This window comes from Euprymna scolopes, chromosome 11 (genome assembly GCF_053919585.1).
Source record: "Euprymna scolopes isolate OS-2025 chromosome 11, ASM5391958v1, whole genome shotgun sequence".
In the NCBI taxonomy this organism is placed as follows: Eukaryota; Metazoa; Mollusca; class Cephalopoda; order Sepiida; family Sepiolidae; genus Euprymna; species Euprymna scolopes.
The window spans coordinates 59,680,306-59,701,297 of record NC_136492.1 but is presented as its reverse complement, the minus strand read 5'-3'; the positions used below and the strand labels follow the sequence as shown (position 1 = coordinate 59,701,297).

The 20,992-nt window shown below is 32.5% G+C and overlaps 1 protein-coding gene across 13 annotated transcripts in view; it reads right to left on the bottom strand.

The window, feature by feature from the left end:
• LOC145287867 (anoctamin-4-like) overlaps window positions 1-20,992 on the bottom strand; it is a 746,862-nt gene that overhangs the window by 101,660 nt on the left and 624,210 nt on the right. For 2 of the 13 annotated variants that reach the window (XM_080135753.1, XM_080135754.1), the window contains exon 8: window positions 18,539-18,565. The exons of the other annotated variants lie outside the window; for them this stretch is intronic. In XM_080135753.1, the coding sequence (XP_079991879.1) occupies window positions 18,539-18,565 (27 nt within the window). The remainder of the gene's footprint in view (window positions 1-18,538; window positions 18,566-20,992) is intronic. 13 annotated transcript variants of the gene reach the window in all.

Genomic DNA, 20,992 nt, shown 5'->3' with positions numbered 1-20,992 from the left:
CTGAATTAATCGGGAATCATCCTTTATTATTCATAAGAGCAAACAATTGTTTTGACCCATACGAAGATATAAAGTTCACCATATGTTTTATTCTTTCTTAGTGCTCATATATATCAACAAAACAAATGGCAACTTCCACAGAAAAACATTGTTGCATTCCTCATTCAATTTTATAATCCATACTAGAAGACCTTTTCCCCATTATATAACTCCTAATATCTTCATACCATATGCAACACACGAGTCATCTTATGTTTCGACATAATGCACTATTCATTTAGAAGCAAGTTTATCTTAAACGTATTTACGAACCTTATTTTATTGGTACATAGTCATTATTTTCCTTTTGTTATTCGAACGTAATATCCATATATAATTCGTTGTCTCAATTCTTTTATTTCCAGACCAAAAGTAACATTGTCTTATAGGATTCTAATCCTTTAACTTTAACAGAGGTTCATGTTTGGTAATGTGACATGGATGGCAGAGGAAAAAAAAAATCCTGCTCCGAAATCCTCTGAATTTGCAGTAAAACACTTCAAATGCCGAACAAAAAGAAATTTCTACTGCACTAATCTAATTATTAAGATGAAAGGGGAGTTCCGAAATACCAAAAATAGGAACCCTTCAATCGAGCAAGCAACTGGATGAAATAGCTTTCGGTATTTGCAAAGATTAGAACAAAATGGCTAGGATTTGAGAAAAACTGAATGCTGCTCTAGAATGCTTTACAGCGACAGCTGCAGAGGTGGCTGTGGCTAAGTGGTTAACAACATAGATTAAACTTATTTAGAAATGTTGGCAGTCTTCACATGGTCCCTCTTGTAAGTATCTGATGTCTTTCTAGGAAGAATTCTTACAAGGATGACACCGAGAAACGAATGTCAGTAATCTTATTTATACAAAATAAACGACAGCAAAAGAATATGGTGAAATCAAAGAATATTAAAAGGAGAACCAAAAATCTATATATATGGCAGTAAAAAAAAAAAAAAAAAAATTTTTAAATTAAAAAGAAAAAAATTAAAAAATAAGCAATTTGATTTGAATTCATACAACATGGAGATATACGACCAAACAATATATATTGAATCGTGATGTACATTCAGCTTAGATCAAAAATTTTTTTTTTTCTTCATCTTTAAAACAATTTTGTCAGTTTTGCTATTCAAGTTTTGAAACCATTTAAAAAATAAAAATAAGAATCATTGCAGAAAGGAATTTTGTCTTAAAATATTCAACTCATAACAAAAAAAGAATAATTTGTATATACATAAATATTCATTACTGGTTCTTTCGACTCTGCATTGCCAAAAAGAGACATACTGTCGGCTTAGAGAAAAAATAATTCAGGATATAGTCTTCATAACGATACATTTTTTTTAAATAGAATTTAAAAAAATTCGTTTTAGCTTTCCTGTATTTTATTTGATTTCAAGAAATATGATTAAACTGTGGAAGATAAGAAATCGATGTGAAGACGAATCAGCATAATATACTACTTTTTTATTTGTTTTTTTTTTCTTTCCTGTTCTCTTTTATTGTTAGATTTCTACAACAAAAAGTCATTCCAACGAATGCTAAAAGGTAAATGACTTGAATTGCTATCTTTTTTCTTTCTCTGCTTCATTGGAATTCGCTTTCTTCATCACTTCAAAAGCAAGCCGGATTTCACTGGAATGTGTGAACTGAAATTATTTTCCAACCAATAAAAAATCATTTCAATCTCCAATGCTGACAATTCTGTGTGAAACTCAACAAGCCTATAAAACAGTGGCTTCTTGAACAGAAATTCAAAGTTCTTCCAGGACGCTTGCAAGGCGTTGTGCTTGCCTAGACTCTGGACATCAACAACGCCCATCCTAGAAGGCTGGAAGGCGCCACGCTGAAATTCCTTTAGGCCTGATGCTTTATCACCAGTGAATACAGCCTTCATAAGGTCACATACACATACCCACAACAGAACACTGAAAAGCTGTGACGCTTTTGTCCACTTCTTATGCAAAAACTTTACACTTAAATCTTTCAAAGCATAATATATTTTGCTCGTTATTTCATGTTTCCTAGATTCGATTCTAAAATTTCTGCTGCATTGTTAGCACTTGCTAATTGGTGACCCATTCACAACATTCATGCTTTTTGTCAATTTGACATGCATATTAATTGTTATCACTGTTCTTACTACTTTTCAAAGATGAACTATCACCAAAATATACTACCTGTAGCCAGAAGCGACACTAAAAAGCTATGTGGCCAACTACAGTCAAGGGCGACCTAAAGGCTCCTTTTTCATTCTCCACCAAGGTGTAGGAAAGGGCGCAACTCCATTCCTATGATTACTCTACTTGCCCTTGAACCTTCTGTATAATACTTAGTGTTTAGAAAGGGACATCAAGTACTTTTTTTTTTTTTTAAGTTTTTGGTATGACTCAACAGAAGATCGGTCTCCTGGTCCATTATCAAACACTTACCATGATACCAAATAGTCAAATTTGATTAATGTGGAATAACGCATATTTCAATGTGTTAAAAGTTATGTATAGATGAGAAAAAAAAATCTTAGCTGATCTTATTATAATTAACACGGATTCGAAGTTGTGTATGAAACAAAGGAAAGAATTTCGACAATTTTTTTTCTTTTTCAAAAGTAAAGGCATTTATTACCAGTCGTTTCCACACCAAGCTACCGACACGTATTTCCCAAGCCAGCTACAATATAGTTGCATTCCGACTTTTCCACTCATATTCAATTAACAGTTTCTTAGTCTGCAAAAATCTTGTTAAAAGTTCAGATGATAAGTCCTGAATCTTTTTAAAAAGTTCCTGTCATCTGCCACGTGCTTAAAAAGTTCTGTACCATGTAGATATGTGCATTTTCTCCTCCCGTGTTGACATGCATTTTTTTTCCTCTTGGCTTTTTTTCCCTCCTCTTCCTTCAATGCAACTATGATGCCATGCTTGCACCACGACTATCATTTGCATAAGTGTTAGTGGCTTTGCTACATAATTAGCAATGATAATACTATTCCAAAATTATTCCTGGCAGACCACCGAAAATACCATTTTAGTAGTAAGAATTGCAGAGCAAAGAGAACGCCCTTTCAAAGTGACCAGAGCCTCTTGCAGAGATTCTGAACCGCATCTAAAGTTAGACGTGTCCATTCAGTGTGCACATTTAGCAATGACAATTCATTTCAAACGAAAACGAGACTGATTGGTTGTTTTACCGCATATCAACCCTTTTAAGTTATTTAATAGACAAAAATATAAATACATACAATTTTTGTCAGATAGCAAATTAAGGAATGAATTATAAACAGATGAATTGATCATAAATAGTTATTTCTATTCCTTAAAATTTTAAGTAGTTATTCAGGTTTCACATACGTTTTTTAGTTGCAACATAGAAATAAAAAACAAAAACAAAACAAAAAAACTTTTTTTTAAGGCGACGAATTCTAGCAAGAGTTTTGTTAGAGCAATACTGTTGAAATTCTTGAGCAAATGTGTAAAGAAATTTGTTACCTGAAAAAAAATATCTCAATTACAAAACCAACATAGTAAACACAGTGAATAACAAATTAAAAATAAAAGCACACGGAAAGTGCAAACCTCCACCGAAGCCAAACAATACTTTACCTGGCTTTCAAAGTTTCATGGAGATTTCCTTGGTTTTATGTCAACTAATTAGTGTACAGCAAAACAAACGCAAAAGCCAGATAAAACAAAAGGTTAAGTTTTATTCTGGAAAGCAATTATTTTTCAAGACAAATTAATTACAAATTCAGACAATTTGAAAACCCAGAGATTAAAAATAGATGTGAACACAGACTTTTTTTTTTTTAAATAAAGTTTTGTAAAAAAAAATATTGCAATAACTTGAAATTAAATTCTTTGAAATTTGATTTTAAATGGTATCAAAAGCAGTTGAAACCACAATTTCTTTAAATCAAAAAAATATTTTTCTTTTTTTCTCCGAAATATTTTCAGTTTCGGAATTTTTAGATGAAGATTGATAATTTTTATTATTTGGGTTGTATGCATTTGAAGAAGGTCGGCCATTACATCGAGCAAAATGCGAGAATATTATCCAATATAAGATTAGTTTGAAAAATTCAAATAATGCATTCTTTGTATTATTCAGACCACTATTCTCATTTTGTTTGATGTGGCCATACCAACAATGTCTACTGTTCTACATACATCTTTCTATATTGTCCATATTTAATCTATCTTTGACCATTAGATATCAAGATGAGACTTATTACACATCCATCATATCATTCCTCTTTTCTTTCCATGCAATACATGTCCTTAACTCTCACTGGTCACGTTTCACGGTCATACTTCACTGTATACATGTCCAATAGACTTGGTCGAGCGTTCCTTTAATTACTTTATCCACTTCTAACTCTTGCAATCATACTGGCGTCTGCTCTTCCCTGTGCATCAAGTTTGTGGTTGTTTGTAGTTGATTTATGTTAAGAATGAAAGATTAAAAACACTAAAATTAGGAATCATGTTTCTGAATTTTTTTTTTAGATAAGGGTTGATAATTCGCCTTATTAAGGCTACTGTTTTCATTTTTATTGTTATTCTGAACGTTACGACCGATGTAACCTCCGACCTTCTTCACGTCTTATCAAACTCTGGAGTCTGCACGCAATTTCAAATCAACCTTTTATTTAATCCACAGGGGTAACACTCGTTGGGTCGAATTCTTAATTCGGCATTGTATTCTTAGTATTACTCACATTGAGTATTGAACCTTCAACTTCCAGAAGAGTGTCACTTACACTAATTTTACCGAGTACCTTTTCAGTTATTTTACAGGTTTTTGATGACCAGTCAGAATAATACAAGTAGGAATTATTTTTAAACAATTATTTTACTAGTCCACACAAGATATCAAAATAATCTGCAACAAGAAACATCAAAACAGAATGCTTAAACCTGCTTAAGGTCCACAAGAATCCATGGTGTAACGGATTAAGTATTTGGTAAAATTCAGTTGTGACTTTTCTGGAGGTTGAATGTTCGATCCTCAGTGCGGGCGATATTCAAAATACGATCGCGACATACCAAGAACTTCTACCTCTCAAGAAAGCACGCTAGCCTTGTGGATTAAAGGGTTACGTTCAAAGTTCTGTGCAGATTACAGAGTTGAACAAGATACACCTGAAGAAGATCGGAGGTTACATTGACCGAAACACTGTGCAAATAACACTCAAGATGAGAGCAGCAGTTCTCTGAAGAATTCGAATACAAACTTAGTACAAATGGAGCTGAAGAAAAAAAAAAAAAAAAAAAAAAAAAAAAAAAAAATGAAAGTACACAAATAATCAATCCTGATTTCAAGACTTCAGAAACATGTACATTTCTATTCTTACAAATGTGATTATTTGTATCTTTACCTTATTTTCTGTAAGTTTTCAGAATTATATATCTTATTACATAAGTTTCTTTTTTTTTTTACATAAATCATTGAATAACCTTTTATGTCAGATTTTTATTTATAATAACTTGATCCTGTTTGAAATATTGTTATAACCAAAGAGTTATTTAGTTGCAATATCGTTTTTTTTTTTTTTAATTAAAAAGTCCTTGATCTCATCTACTTTAGAAATTAAAGTTGGACAAATTATTTCATGCACAAAATTCAATCAATATTGCTATAAACTAACTAATGAAAAAAGGGTAAGGCTTACATATGTGTATTACAATACAAATGAAATCTATGTGTAAGAGACATTCTGCTATTTACTTTGATATTAAGTGTTCGAAACGCACGCACACTCAACCCACGGACTTGATATACTAAAAGAACAATAAATCAAAGACCATTCTTTACATGCAAAAAGAAAAATAGGCACTTAAAAAGTAAAAAAAATAAAAAGCAACAAAACAAAAACACTTAAAGTAGAGATCCCCAAATATTTGATCCCTTCATGGAATCATGAATGTTTCAAACATTAAAAATTATATATCTCAGTAGTTGACATTCCAAAACCAATTTTATATTTTCCTTTTATAATTTTGTTTTTCACGTGTTTCGTTGAATAGTGTAAGAATGCCAAACAACTCAGAGACAGTTTATACCTTCCTCGGAGAAAACAAAACAGTTCCAGAGGATTTTTTTCTCAGATTAAAGAGGATAAAAAGCTGGTGAAAATAAATGGAAATTGTTAGAAGTCATATTATATATATATATATATATATATATATATATATATATAGTAGCGTCCAAAAGTTAGGGAACGATCGATCTTTTTTTTTTTTTTTTTTTTTTTTTAATGGCTTCTAATTTTATCTATGAAAAAGAAAAAAAAATGTTTGGTGAATTTTCCAATGTTTAATAATGGTAGTTAAAGAAAAAATTTTATTTTTGATTTTAATACATATTAGTTTTTTTTTTTTTTACATATAAATAAATTTAATTAAACTACAGGCGTCCAAAAGTTTAGGAACGCAGAAAATTAATACAAACGTTAACAATTTTATTAACAACAACAAAATGTCGACTCCGAATATACGAAAAAGGCTATCTGTACAAGAAAAACAGCTTATTTATGACCATTATGATGAAAAAAGTCCATAGGGGAGATTGCTAAAATATTGAAAAGGTCTAAAAGCGTTGTTTTTCGGATTATTGAAAATAGAAAAAAATGGTTTACCATTGACTGAAAAGAAAAAAATCGGGCCGACCCCGAATAACAACTAAAAGAGAGGATAGAAAAATCACTATCATCTCGTTCTGATCGCTTTAAAACTGCGGCTTCGATATCCTGGGATTTTACATCCGAAACTGGACAAGATTTCCCGACAAACGATCTCACGAAGATTAAACCAAGTTGGATTATTTTCAAGAAGTCCATGCTCAAAGCCTTTAATTTCTATTAAGAATAAAAAGGCAAGGTTGTTATTCGCCGAAAAACATTTTTTGGGGGAAGAAAAAAAATGGGAAAAGGTTCATTTTACTGATGAATCTAAATTTAATCTTTTCGGATCAGACAAAAAACCATATGTCAGAAGAAAAAAATGGAGAAAGACTGTCCCCTAAGTGCGTTAAAATTACAGTAAAATTTGGAGGCGGCAGTATAATGGTATGGGGCATGATATCTTCAAAAGGAACTGGCCCCCTTGTGAGAATTCATGGAAAAGTTAATGCCTGAATGTACAGAGAATTGATTAGAGAACGTGTGGTACCTAACCTTTCTAATTCTGATATCTTTATGCAAGACAAAGCACCGTGCTATAAAGCAAAAATAGTTTTAGAAGAGCTAAATAGATCCAATATTTGCGTTATGGATTGGCCAGCTCAGAGCCCAGACCTGAATCCAATTGAAAATGCTTGGAAAATTATTGGTGATAAGATCACAGAACCCCCCCTCCTCAAAAAAAAATCTTGATTTATGGGAATGTATAAAAACATCATGGAATAATATTTCACCTATAACATGTGAACGATTGGTTCTGTCTTGCAGCAAAAGATGCCATAGTGTGATTGAAAACAAGGGGCTTTTCACTAAATACTGAAAGGATTCTTTATTTTTTCATAATGAATTTCCCTCGTTCCTTAACTTTTGGACGCCTGTAGTTTAATTAAATTTATTTATATATAAAAAAAACCAAAAAAACTAATATGTATTAAAATCAAAAATAAAATTTTTTCTTTAACTACCATTATTAAACATTGGAAAATTCACCAAAATTTTTTTTTTTCTTTTTCATAGATAAAGTTAGAAGCCATTAAAAAAAAATTATTGATCGTTCCCTAACTTTTGGACGCTACTGTATATATATATATATTCGAAGTTTTTAACCTTGAAAACTATATAACAAATTTCTTTTTTTAGTCCTATGGAAAATTATTTTGTCAGCAAGTCCTTTTAATCAATTGCTGAATCAAGTTGCTTTCTCGAATTCACAATAGTCCTAAGTTTTCAGGGATCTTCAGTTATTTAGTATGAAACACAAGGAAAATTAAATGATGCAAATTTAAATTTATTGTTCAACAGCAGGAACTACAAAAGATTATTTCCTTATTCCATTTAGTTTCAAAAATTAGTTTTTCTTCTTTGGAGAAGATGACTAGCAGATAAAATTATAGAGTTGTTATAGAATGGCTAATTAGCATAAAAAACTGAAATGTTCGAAAAAGCGATTTGAATTTGTAAATGATAAAGTCAAATGAAAAAATGCATTTCGTTGATTGCAAAGATAATTATTGTAAAATTAAAACCTGATCAAGATAGGTTGAATATACTCGATAGAGAGGTTAAAGATACCAGAAAATTTTATGAAAATAAAAATTGAATTACAATATTAATCCATCAAAAATTCAAACAAGGAATTATAATAATGAAAAATCCTTGACCTAGGAATTTTCAAAGATAAGCCCTTTTCATCAACGGATAAACATTAGTAAAAATGCATCACTGATTAGTATGAATTAAAATACAAAAACTATTTTTGCGAAAGTAATCATTTTCAATAGAATAACAGATAAAAAAATCAATCAATCAATCAATAAAATAGCAAACCGTGAAGCGAAAGAAAGAATCTGGAATCCAACTGTAAATGGATTATAGTGTATCGCAAAAAATTTGAACAGATGAAAAAGAGCCAATCTTCAAAAATCCATGGATAAGGACTGTTCTTGATCATAGTTTATTTTAATATTTGATGGATCAATATATATTTATTCAATTTTAATTTTTTTTATTACTATTCTTCATTATTATCATAATTGTCTTCTATATTTTTGACAGCTTTATCATCTGTTATAATAATTGGTATTTTATTCTATAATTTTTACTTTACATTTGATCGTGGTAAATTTTTCTCATTTTTAGCAGAACTTAAATAAAAGCATAGCTAACAAATAATCCATAATGATGTTTCATGTCTTAGGTAGAAGTAAATATACTTTATATATGCATGTATGTTGATGCATGAGCCTGTGTGTGTACATATATGTATATGCATGTATGTGTATATGTCTGGATGTAAGTTCCATGTATGTATTTATCCTTTATCTATGTCTGCCTTTATAGCAAGTTGACACCTCCCTCTCCCGTCTGTCAGACGACTCAATTCCGTCCATCCTCCCTATATATCTGATGACACTGTAACCACCCTTCACCTCATCTACCCGACTGACCCTTTTTTTTTTGCTTTCTTATTTATTTATTTTATTTATTTATTTTTTTTTTTATCTCACCGTCTTTTTTCCGCCTTCGTTCTCAATGTCTGTAGGCTAAATTCTCACTTACCTCCCACTCCTTCCTCTTAATATTAAGGTTTGATTTAAAAATATATATATGTATGTATCTTCAAGTCTTACATTTAACTAGACAATTAGAACACAAAATTTATTTAAGTCGCTTGACAAAGACTTGTGGTCTAGACTGACCGCTTGTCTGAAAAACATTCAGTGTCGGTACTATGTTATATATATATATATATATATATATATATATATATATATATATATATATATATATATAACTATTTCATTTATTCACATAAATTTACTATACGAAAGTATAGATTTATGCGTAAACTTTAAGTATTTACTTCAAAAGTGCTCAATACGTAGGTAGAGCTAGTTAGTACTTTATAAAATATATATGGCGATTAAGCTACACTGAATATTCTGCGTTTCATCCAACTATAGGATTCGTCAGGCTTATGCGCATAAGCCTGACGAATCCTATAGTTGGATGAAACGCAGAATATTCAGTGTAGCTTAATCGCCATATATATTTTATATATATATATATATATATATATATATATATATATATATATAACACGTATGAGCCGGCGATAAATAATATTTTTAACATTTTGTGGTGGTTTTATTCTCCATTCGTTGGGAGTACATCAATAAAATCCTGGACTGTTTTATATATTTAAATATAAATTAATGAATTTGCTGTGAAACATTAAGATGAGCCCTATTTATTATCCTATTTATTATTATTATTATTATAAATGCTGAAAAATACTTGAGCCCGTTTTTTTTTTTTTTTTTTTACATCTGCTCTCATTATTTTGTTCAGTTTCAATTTTTAGAAGCTCATCTTCAAGTTACATAGATATATCAGCTGTGACTCTCGCTCTGCAGTTCTAGTAAAGCTTTTCAAAGAATAGCAGATGGACAATGTATTAACAATAACTGATCACAACAAATCTTATATATATATATATATATATATATATATATATATATATATATATATATATATATATATATGTGTTTTTTTGTTTTTTTTTTACAATAAATACATTAAATTTAAATCAACATTAAGTTGTATTTAAACAAAATTTATGTATTTGTTCTATATTCCGATTACTCTTCTCACCCCGGCTGTTTATATTCATAACATTTCGGCAGATATTGTTGCATATTTGCACACCTGGTGTATTGCCAAATTATCTGAACAAGAAGATTATTATAGTCATGATTGAATTATTAGGTTGGCACAAAAATATTTTTTGACATGAAGTAGAACGTCCAAAAATGACATTATTTTTGCACCAACCTAATAGATCTGTTTTAAGGAGAAAATACAATTCAAGGACACGTTCGGTTTAATGACGTTTTAGGAATTTAACTTGACTAGATCCTACAAACAATAACAAGGAATTTTACATAAACGCAAACATGTTTACAGAAAAAGGAATGCGCATTAACAATAATACCTAGATACGCGATGCAGATGTCGGCTGATAGGATTCTTTGTAGACGTGTAAATAACGTAATCACGAAGAAATACTTTTAATATATACACGGACGTTAGTTAAAAGGGTTAGAAGTCAGTCAAGGAAGTCGGTGAGAAGATACCGTGGAAGCCCGTGAAGTCAAGATCCAAAATATGAAGTCAAAACGAAAGTCTTCGAAATGTTGACAGTGTGTGAATAAATGTTGTCGGTATGTGAATAAATGTTATATGAAACTGTGTGGTGTCATCTTCAAAAAAAAAAAAAAAAAAAAAACAATTCACTCCTACTAGTCTCATCAAAGTTTCGGCCGATGTAACCCCAGTTCTTTAGGTGTATCTCGGGGGGGGGGAACTAAAAAAAAAACTCGAGAATCTTGCTGTCATTTTGTTAAAGGGTTTTGTTCGAAATCCCAGAGTTTGGCAGCATGATTTCAGATTTGGACAGTAATATATACCTGAAGAAGGCCGAAGGTTACATTAGTCGAAATGTTGTAAAAATAAGATGAGAACAGTAGTCTGAATAATCCAACTAAGACACTTTATCAATCAACATCTCAAAAATTCAAAAACAACCTGGAAATCTTTATCTCAACCTGTGGAGCCTGGACAGAATTTTAATTAAAACCTGTTTTCATCCACAAGAGTAGATTATTCTCATTCTGTCAGCCATGACAGAGTAAAAGTGTTAATTTATGCTATTCTATGGAATATCAAAGGGAAGTTAACAGGTGTCACACTTTGCCCAAAAGTGACTCGGAACTGTGAAAGACAAGGGCGTTCAGCTTGCTGAGGTATATATATATATCCACATATCTAAATACATACATCACCTAGTATTCCAAAATGGTCACCTACACAGTATTGGCCAGACTTACTGTTAATTAACAGCAAGTAGTTTTTATTTTTTTACCTTCTCATTTTTTTTTTTATAAATGGAGATTAGATAATGCACTGTAGATGTGTTATCGGCAGCTCCAGTAACTCTCGCTTCTAATTTGTCCCTCAGTCCTCATTTCCAATGAGTGATTTTTCTGACAAAGGGTGAAAAAAAAGCTGCTTCCCAGGTCGGCAGTACTTGCGTGAACAGTGGCCTGAAATGTCGGAAATTTTCTCTTTCTATGTCTATCCTTGTGGTCATGTAACTAGTAAGGGTGCTGGAGGTAAACGTTTTATCTAGGCTGACGTTACCCTACTGTTAGTCAGGGACCCGAACTTTGGATTAACCACTAAGGAGGCTGTCATATCAGCAGGTGCAAAGTACTGGGGTTGCTGTATTGCCATTTGGTGAATGGATTCTGGACAATGCAGTAGTTTCTGGTGGGGCCTTTCGATGCCATACTAGTGGGTAATTGTTATGTGTTTACCTTATGTGCTACAAAAACAAAATTCCTGTCTTTCTCTCTTACTTCCCCTCTCTATCCTGCTCAAACCAAGTCTGTCGACCTGTTCCCCAAATCCCCAAATCTCAACATGAAATATCTCCAGAAAAAATACACGAATAAACCTAGAACTCCATCCTCCAATGTAGACCCCTAGTACCATGTCTCCTCCTCCAACACCAGGGGTCTATATTCCAACCTTCCAGAGGTTGAAAGCCAATTGCAGGAGACGAAACCGGACATATTGTTCCTGAGCCAAACTGCATAGGGCCTACCCTTTCCCTAGATGAGTTCATAATTAAAGGATACTCTAACATCTAAATCTGACCCCCAAGATCGCCGTGGACATGGACTATGTGCCTACATCAAAGATGGCTTTCTGTGTGGTAGGGATATCTCCAGAGAAGACCCTAATTTACCTTATGTGTTTCAGGGTTGCACTTGATTACACCATCGCATTTATATTTGCCCTCTATCGCCCCCACAACAGTGGAGTTACTATCTTTAAGAGCATATCTGAAAAAATTGACCACATACTGTCTGCTCATCCTTTGGCTAACATTCACATCTGTGGTGACTTCAATGTCCACAATGTGGAATGGCTGACCCACTCAAACAAGACAGATGATGAGGGGAGGTTCTGTCATGATTTCGCCATTGCCTATGACCTCATAGATTGTTCATGAACCCACACGTGTGCCCGACACTACCGGTCAGTATGCAAGCTTCTAGACCTTTTTCTCACAACTTCCCCTGAGCTATGTTCATGTTCCATTCTATTTCCTCTGGGATCTTCCGACCACTCGGCTGTATTAGTTAAGATAAAAATGAAATGTAATAAGTCTTCAGACGTACCTCTCCATCGTACAATATATCAATACTCAATGGCTGACTGGGATAGCTTCTGTACATTTATATCTGATCTACCTCTGCATTCCATGTGTAAAACGGATGTGTCCTCTATAGTATTAGACCTGACCGAATGGTTAATCGTAGGTATAGACCGTTTCATACCATTCCAACAAAAACCTAACAGCCAGCCATGGTTCTCCCCAGAATGCGCTGCTACCATTGCGCACAGAAATCACTTTTTCCATAGCTATCAACGTAATAGATGTACTGAGACTAAAGCCGCTTTCAGGATTGCCAGCAACCACTGTAAAAAAGTAATAAAAAATGCAAGACAGCTATATACTCAGTCCGTTAAATCCAAAGTAGCTGAGTAGTGGCTTAGTTCCCACCAATTTTGGCAAATAGCAAACAGGATCCTGAACAGAAGCTGCGTTCTATCCCAACTATCATCAATGGACCTGAGGTCATCTCGTAGGCATCAGACAAGCCCAAACTATTTGCTTAGAACTTTGCAGCTAATTCTACCCTATGCGACCAAGGCCATCAACTCTCCATATTTCCTCCCATAACAGACAACACGCTATGCAACATACAAATATCTGTGTGTGATGTTGCCAAGCTAATCAAGAATCTTGATTCTAATTATAGTGTTGAAATAGCTTCAATCAGAATTTGTCCACATACTTACAAAACTGTTTAAGCGTTGTCTTAAGGAGAATTGCTTCTGAACACCCTGGAAAACTTCATCAGTATGCCCTGTATGTAAGAACTCGGGTGATAGGTCATCTCCCTCAGTACAGACTAATAAGTCTCCTGTGTGTCATAAGTTGCTGGAATCCATATTAAATAAAGAGAATCTCTCGACGAAGGCTTCCTTTCTAGGGCAATTACTCCTGACATATCAAAGGCCTTCGATAAGGTATGGCATAAACGCCTACTTCACAAGATTTCCAGTTACGGTATAACTGGAAATGTCTTCTCAATTATTAAATCATTTCTGATAGGCTCATAAGAGTAGTGGTTGATGGGCAAAAATTAGAAGCCCACAGTATTAATGCTGAAGTCTCAGGGGTCCGTCCTGGGCCCAACTCTCTTCCTGATCTACATCAATGATCTCTCAAATCACATCTCTGCTGATGATACGACCATCTATGGCAGCACATCAAAGGCTGTAAATGACAAAGTTCTCTGATTCTCTCTCCTCTGATCTTGAGCACGTGGTACAATGGGAGAAGAGGTGGTTGGTTACTTTTAATGCATCTAAAACGAAGCTCCTATCTTTACATCATAAACGCTCTGATACTCATCTGGCATCAATTGAAATGAATGGCTCTCGTCTTGGGGGGGGGCTCCATGTTTTGACAAGCTTCTGGGATTGACCTTTACTCCTGATCTAAAATGGAACACGTACATCAAGTCTGTTGCCAAAGTCACTGGAAAAATGGTGGGATCTTTCTACTGCTCCAGAAGATATCTCACTGCTGATGCAATTCTCTATCTATATAAAAGCCAAGTACGTCCAAGGATGGAGTACTGCTGCCACATCTGGACAGGAGCTGCTAAAAACAGCCTATCCTGCCTTGACAGAGTACAAAATAGACTTCATAGCTTCGTGGGGATACCCTTTTCTCTTCCCTGCAACCTCTCTCCCACAGAAGAGATATTGCGAGCCTGTCTTTGTTTTATAGCTATTTCCATGGCAAGTGTTCGTCTGAGCTCCAATCTCTCGTCCCCCCCAGCCAATCTTTCACAAAAAACACCTAGCTGAAACTACTGTCAATAATTTTCCCCACTCTTTAGCTGTGCCTAAATCAAAACGTAGATTCCATGAACAAAGCTTCTTTCTTAGAAGTGCATGCCTGTGGAACTGTTCCGTTTGCCTGTTTCCCACCCGACTACAACTTGGATGTCTTCAAGTCCAACATAAACAAATTCCTGATAAACCGTCCCCTTAAGACACTTTATCAAAAGTCTATTACTAACGATTACTATGATATTATCCCATTGATTACTGTACACGCAATAACCCTTATCCCAGAGTGGCTTCCGAGTCTTGATAATTGGTGACTACCATGTAAAAAAAAAAAAAAATTCAGTGATCTAATGATAACTGGTGCGTGAATATGATTATGTTGTAGTCAACAGAATATGTATCCAGTTAAACAAAAAAATTAGTCTCATGCAAGATACACATTTGAGTATTACCATCTTAAAAAACTGTTTTAGTAACGTGTACTCTGCCTACTCCTAGGATAACAGAGGGAGGCTAACATGTGCCAGACCTTGCCCAAGGGTGACTTAGAACTGTGAAAGACAAGGGCGTTCAGCTCCCTGAGGTATTATATATACTTGCATGAGGTTACAACAGCTAAAATTTACTCAACATAAAAACCAAGATGGGAATAGTAGGCCAAATAAAATTTTCTAAAACACAATCATGTATAGTTCAATATAGAATTAAATTCAGGATTATTTTATTCTTCATACGTGGGGAGTAAATCTAAAAGAACGTTAGGAACACTTGTTCATCTGAAACGTCAAGTGAATTAGGTTCAGCTTGAGTAAACCCAATATTCAGAATTGGCACCGATAGTTATGTCGTAGTCAAATAATTACAATTGTACTAGAACCCGTACTTCCATATCTAGCTATGCCAAACTAATTAATAAAAGTGATCAATGCTGATCAGCGAAACTCGAAAAATGTTTTCTGATTGGTTCAATAACTGAACAGAGTTGAGAAGAGAATCACTAATTAGTAGATTGTATGATTTTATAAAACGAGAACTGACAATATTAAATAAAATATGCAAAACGTAGGATGCTAATGAACTTTAGTATTGATTTGTTAATATAAACCGTTTTGGGGAACCCTGATTTAAAAAGGATGGAATCTAAAAAACAAAAACTAAAAAAGAAAAAAAAAAAAAAATCTGAAAAAAAGAAAAAAAAAAGGTCAATGAACAAACAAACTTGTCTCTCTAAACAATTTCAAAGTCACATGCGGTGAAACAGTTAATAACTTTGAAAACAGGTCCACTCAATTCTTTTTTTCAATTAAAAAAAAAAAAAGCTGTTATTTACAAAGCCAGGTGATATACTTTAAAATTACTTTCTTTTAATTCATTCATGCCTCTTTGGGCATATTTATTAAAAAAAAAAAAAAAACAATTTTGTCAACTAAGCTCAAATCCCTGACCCATCGCTGCAATGTTGCATGTTTTACAAGTATTTTAATGGAATGTGCTCCAATGAACTCGTTACACTTGTGTCTCCTCGACGTACATACCCCCAACAAATCCGCTTAGCAACAAAATCACACCCCTTCACTTTTGAGGTCCCTAAATACCAGAAAACTTTCTACTCTAATAGTTTTCTTCCCTCGAACAGCTAGACTTTGGAATTCCCTTCCTGTTATCTGCTGCCCTGACTATACAGATATGTAGAAGTTTAAATACAATGTAAACAAACATCTTGTTAATCTTTCCTAGGCATGGTCCCAAATAGTATCCTCTTATGTCCAAGTGGCGATATGCCTTCTTAGGGGTGAACGTGAGTAAAAAAAATAAAAACAAAAACTTCATACTATATCTTAAACAACTTTGTTCGAATATTTTATTGTTAAACGATAATAAAAAAAAAAATAAAAAAATAATTTTAAGAACTTCATAAATTGAGTCAAACAAATACAAAGTATGTACTGAGTTGTGGGTTTTTGTTAATAAGAAATATCTTGACTAAAAGAGAAAACGGCTAACAATGTTTTGGAAAATAAAAATTCGTTGGTGCTAATTTTTTTTTGAATACTAAATTTGGTACCAACTTTTTTTCTCACCTCAACAAGATATCAAATGCGACAAATTTTGCTTCATATTAGGAAGAGGAAAGATATGATATGAATAGTATATTTTATTTCATTTTCACTTTGACCATAGGAAGAAACATAACATACAATTTTCAAGTTTAATAATTAAAAAAAAAAAATAGAAAAATAAAAAAGAATAGAAAAGATTACTAAATTTGATACTTCAAGGTAATGACGTGTGTGTAAGTAAATATGGATTGAAACCTCGACTGCACATTAAGGGTTTTGGTGGGCTGGATTCAGTTAAATGCATTAAGGAAGTAATAAAAATTACAAGAGAAGCGATGAACTGCTATAGAATTTTGTTGCAGGAATAGGTAAAAGTTACATACTCAGCAATGATTATTTTTCATGCTTGTGAGAAGAATCACGTCAAATTCTTTTTTAAACAACATCTACTGAGTATACGAGCTAAAGCCTGCCTTTTTCAAAATTGAATAGTTTAAACAACGGAAAGCCTAGTTTTCTTTTTTCACCTTAGAATATTTTAAAAACTTTATCTGAATTTTCTTTTAATAGCAATAGCACATGTTCAAACACGTAATCTTCACATTTGCCTTCCCATAAAAAGAATAGTTTGGGTAACACTCTGGAAGCTGTTTTTATTTTTATTGTGTAAATTTTCTCCAAATATTGTACTATAACACACACACACACACACATATATATATATATATATATATATATATATGAGAAAGAGAAAACCACCATTGCTAAGCCTTTACTTTAGGGCTACCAAGCAATTGTCACTGGAATGAACGGAATTAACTATTAAACGCCGAATTCAGGTGAAGACATTAAACAATCTAGTGTTCGAATGAGCGAGAGCCGTGTGTGTGTGTGTGTGTATATATATATATATATATATATATATATATATACACACACTTTTGCACAATGATTTTCACATAGTTACATGGAAAGGACAATTTTGGAAGCAGTTTGGATGCCTCAATTTTATTTGGTGTACTTACAAAAGATTCTAAGAAATTATGTATAGTGTACTTCATCAGCAACACCTTATATTTACGCTGGATGGGCTAAAACCCAATTAAAAAAAAATCGGCAGTGGTTTGGAGGCTTTAGTTTCCTTTTTTGTTTTTAGGGCCACATTGTTAAAATTAAAATTTTCAAAGGGGCTTCAGAAAGGATGGGTTCAACAGTGCTCTGGAGTTGTAAACTACATTGTTTTAATTCATTATTAAAAAATATATATATTTCTAAAGTATCATTGGATTGAATTTTAATTAGCACAAGCTAGTTCTATCCCCCACATACATACCAAAAAAAAAATAAATAAAAATATGCTGAGAATTTTTTTTTTCTTAAAAGTAAAAAAAGAAAATTTAATGAAAAAAAAATTTAAAAGAGGATTCAAAGACTAGAGAGAAGGAGAGAGATAGTCAGAGAGAGATAGTCAGAGAGAGAGAGAGGGAGAAAGAGAGAGGGAGAAAGAGAGAGGGAGAAAGAGAGGGAGAAAGAGAGAGGGAGAAAGAGAGAGGGAGAAAGAGAGAGGGAGAAAGAGAGAGGGAGAAAGAGAGAGGGTTGATGTTAGCATTGATATACGTTCTGTTTGAAATAATCATTAGTTAAAAGATATATTTAAGACGGAATTTTGTTTTTAATGTGATATGGTATTTGGGGAACATGCTTAACAGAAAAACCTCCTGGCTTCATAAATATGGCCATTTTGATTGCGATCTTTGTACTCACCCATATCATCACTCTCGTCAAATAATACTGAAATAATGACGTGACATATGAAACTAAAGAGGATGTAAAAAAAAAAAAAAAAAAAGCATCAAAAAAGAAACTAAAACATTTTAAAAATGATTTCAAGTGAATCTAACTACAAATAATTAATCCAGTTATAATTTGTAGAAAATAACTTCTCAGTTATCTATACAACAGGGTTAACTCCCCTTTTCTTTATTCTCTCAATAGGAATAAAATAGTTTAAAGTTCTTACTTGCACATTGTTAGAGATTAGAGAAGAATACAGTATTTTGCAGTGTTTAAGAAATAAAATCAGCAATTGATTTATAGTAGGCGTGCCTAACGTGAACACTTCAAAATAAACTACAGCTGTTTATTTTGAAGTGTTCACGTTAGCCACGCCTACAATAAATCAATTATGGCATTATTGACAGAGTGCGAATGGTAGCACAGGGATACTTGACAAAGAATCTTAAGATACTGAGTATGTCATAGGGGGTAAAAATGTTAATATTTCTTTCGGTATCAGGTCTGTTATTGCAGACATCGATGATCAAGACTCCAGTCCATTCTGCATTCGGTTTTTCTCATGAGATCTATAGTCGTGTTTCCAGTGACCATTGCTCAGACTGTTCGTTGTCCTTTGCTTTTTTTTTTCAGCGATTTTTCCTAACATCAAATTTTTTACAAGTCGTCCGTCCGAAGAACTTAACTGTTTGGCATCGTTGCTGTTGGGTAGTAATCTGCTGCTGTAATCTGCCTTATACATAACTTCTTCGTTTGTCTTTCTGTCAATGAAATTCTTAGAATTCTTAAAATCATATCTCGCCTGCTTCCAAACGATTTTTAGCCGCCCTTTTACAGTCCAACATCCGCAACCGTAAAGGAGAATTGACCATATATACGTCTTCAGGAGTAATATTTAGTATGCTCATAAACACTTATAGCTTCGAAAACTATTGGAAAACATTGCGTCACATTGAACATGGAGATTTAAGTTGATCGATGTAATGACATTAAAAATGTTAATTATAATGTTTTAATAAAAGCTAAAAAAATAATAGTTAAACTTAAAAGTCTAAGTTGGGATCTCGTTTTGAGGGTTTTGTAATAAATCAAGTTTGTTATTACTTTTAGACCAACTATGCAAGTCATATTACAAAAATATTTAGACTTGCGTGTTTTAAATGAATTATAATCATAAAAATGTACTGGTTCTCATGAATCACAATCTCCCCACAATGAGGCCGTAAACGACCTGGAGTCAAAGAATGGACTACCACGCATACGACATCATATAGAATAAAAAAAAAAGGATCAGAATTATTTTTTGAAGTGTGTCGATTTTAAGTTAAAAAGAAAATTATGTTAAATGGATTGTGAAGATATATGTATGTATATTGTCCAGCAATGAAAGTAAACAGGAAAATAGGAACAAATAAAAACTTAAAAATGAAGCTAGAAAAAAAAAATATATATATATATAAAAAGCTGATCAACAGATGATTAACAGAAATTTGCTCCATAAATCAAAAACTGTTTTTCTTTTTATGTACACATTTTATCTGTAGACATCAGTTTTTAAAATTTCAAAATAAATACTGAATTCTTCGATTAAAAAAAAAACAAAAACATTATATAAGTTTTAAGAATTGAGAATGATATCTCATTCTGCTTGTTTTTTTTTTTTTTTTGTTGTTTTTTTTTAATTTTATTAACCTCATGAGAAAAAGACCCAGCAAGGGAGATAACTTTATAAAAGTAATCGCATTTAGCATGATTTCCTGCAGGAATGAAATTTGAAGGTTTCTGTTTATCCATAGATATCTTTCATATCACTATATATATATATATATATATATATATATATAAAGTAAGATTTATTATGTTACAGTTGCTATTTTGTTACTACAATGCTTTTCAATTTAAAATCTCTAACTTCTCATTCAAGCGTAATCTATATCAACCATTTAAATATGTGCATGTCCTAGCAATCAATATTTTCCACACAATCATTGGTGAGCATCCCAACCTTTGGGCTTTCAGTAATGATTAAATAGTATTTTAATCGATATTTCTTGTTATTAAATGTGCTTTTGTGATTATTATTATATCTAGTTTAGAATTATAAAATATATTAATACACATACGTGTGAGGATAAAATACAGAATATATCAAAATTAAATGCCGTTAAGGCAAGATGTATGAAAATAACAAAAGGAAAAAATTAAACAAAAATAAATAAAAAACGAGAGCTTTACCAATTTTTTGATACTTGTTTAAGGAATAAGAGAAGAGTCTAAAGATTATATTAGATGCTGACGAGGGAAGGATTACAGCATTTTCGATGCATTTGAGACAAAGAGTTCAGTTTTGAGAATGGGTGGAGTTTTTAAAGTTAAAATTGTGGGAAAAGTGTTTCTTTGACTAGTGCATTAGTGAAATTATTT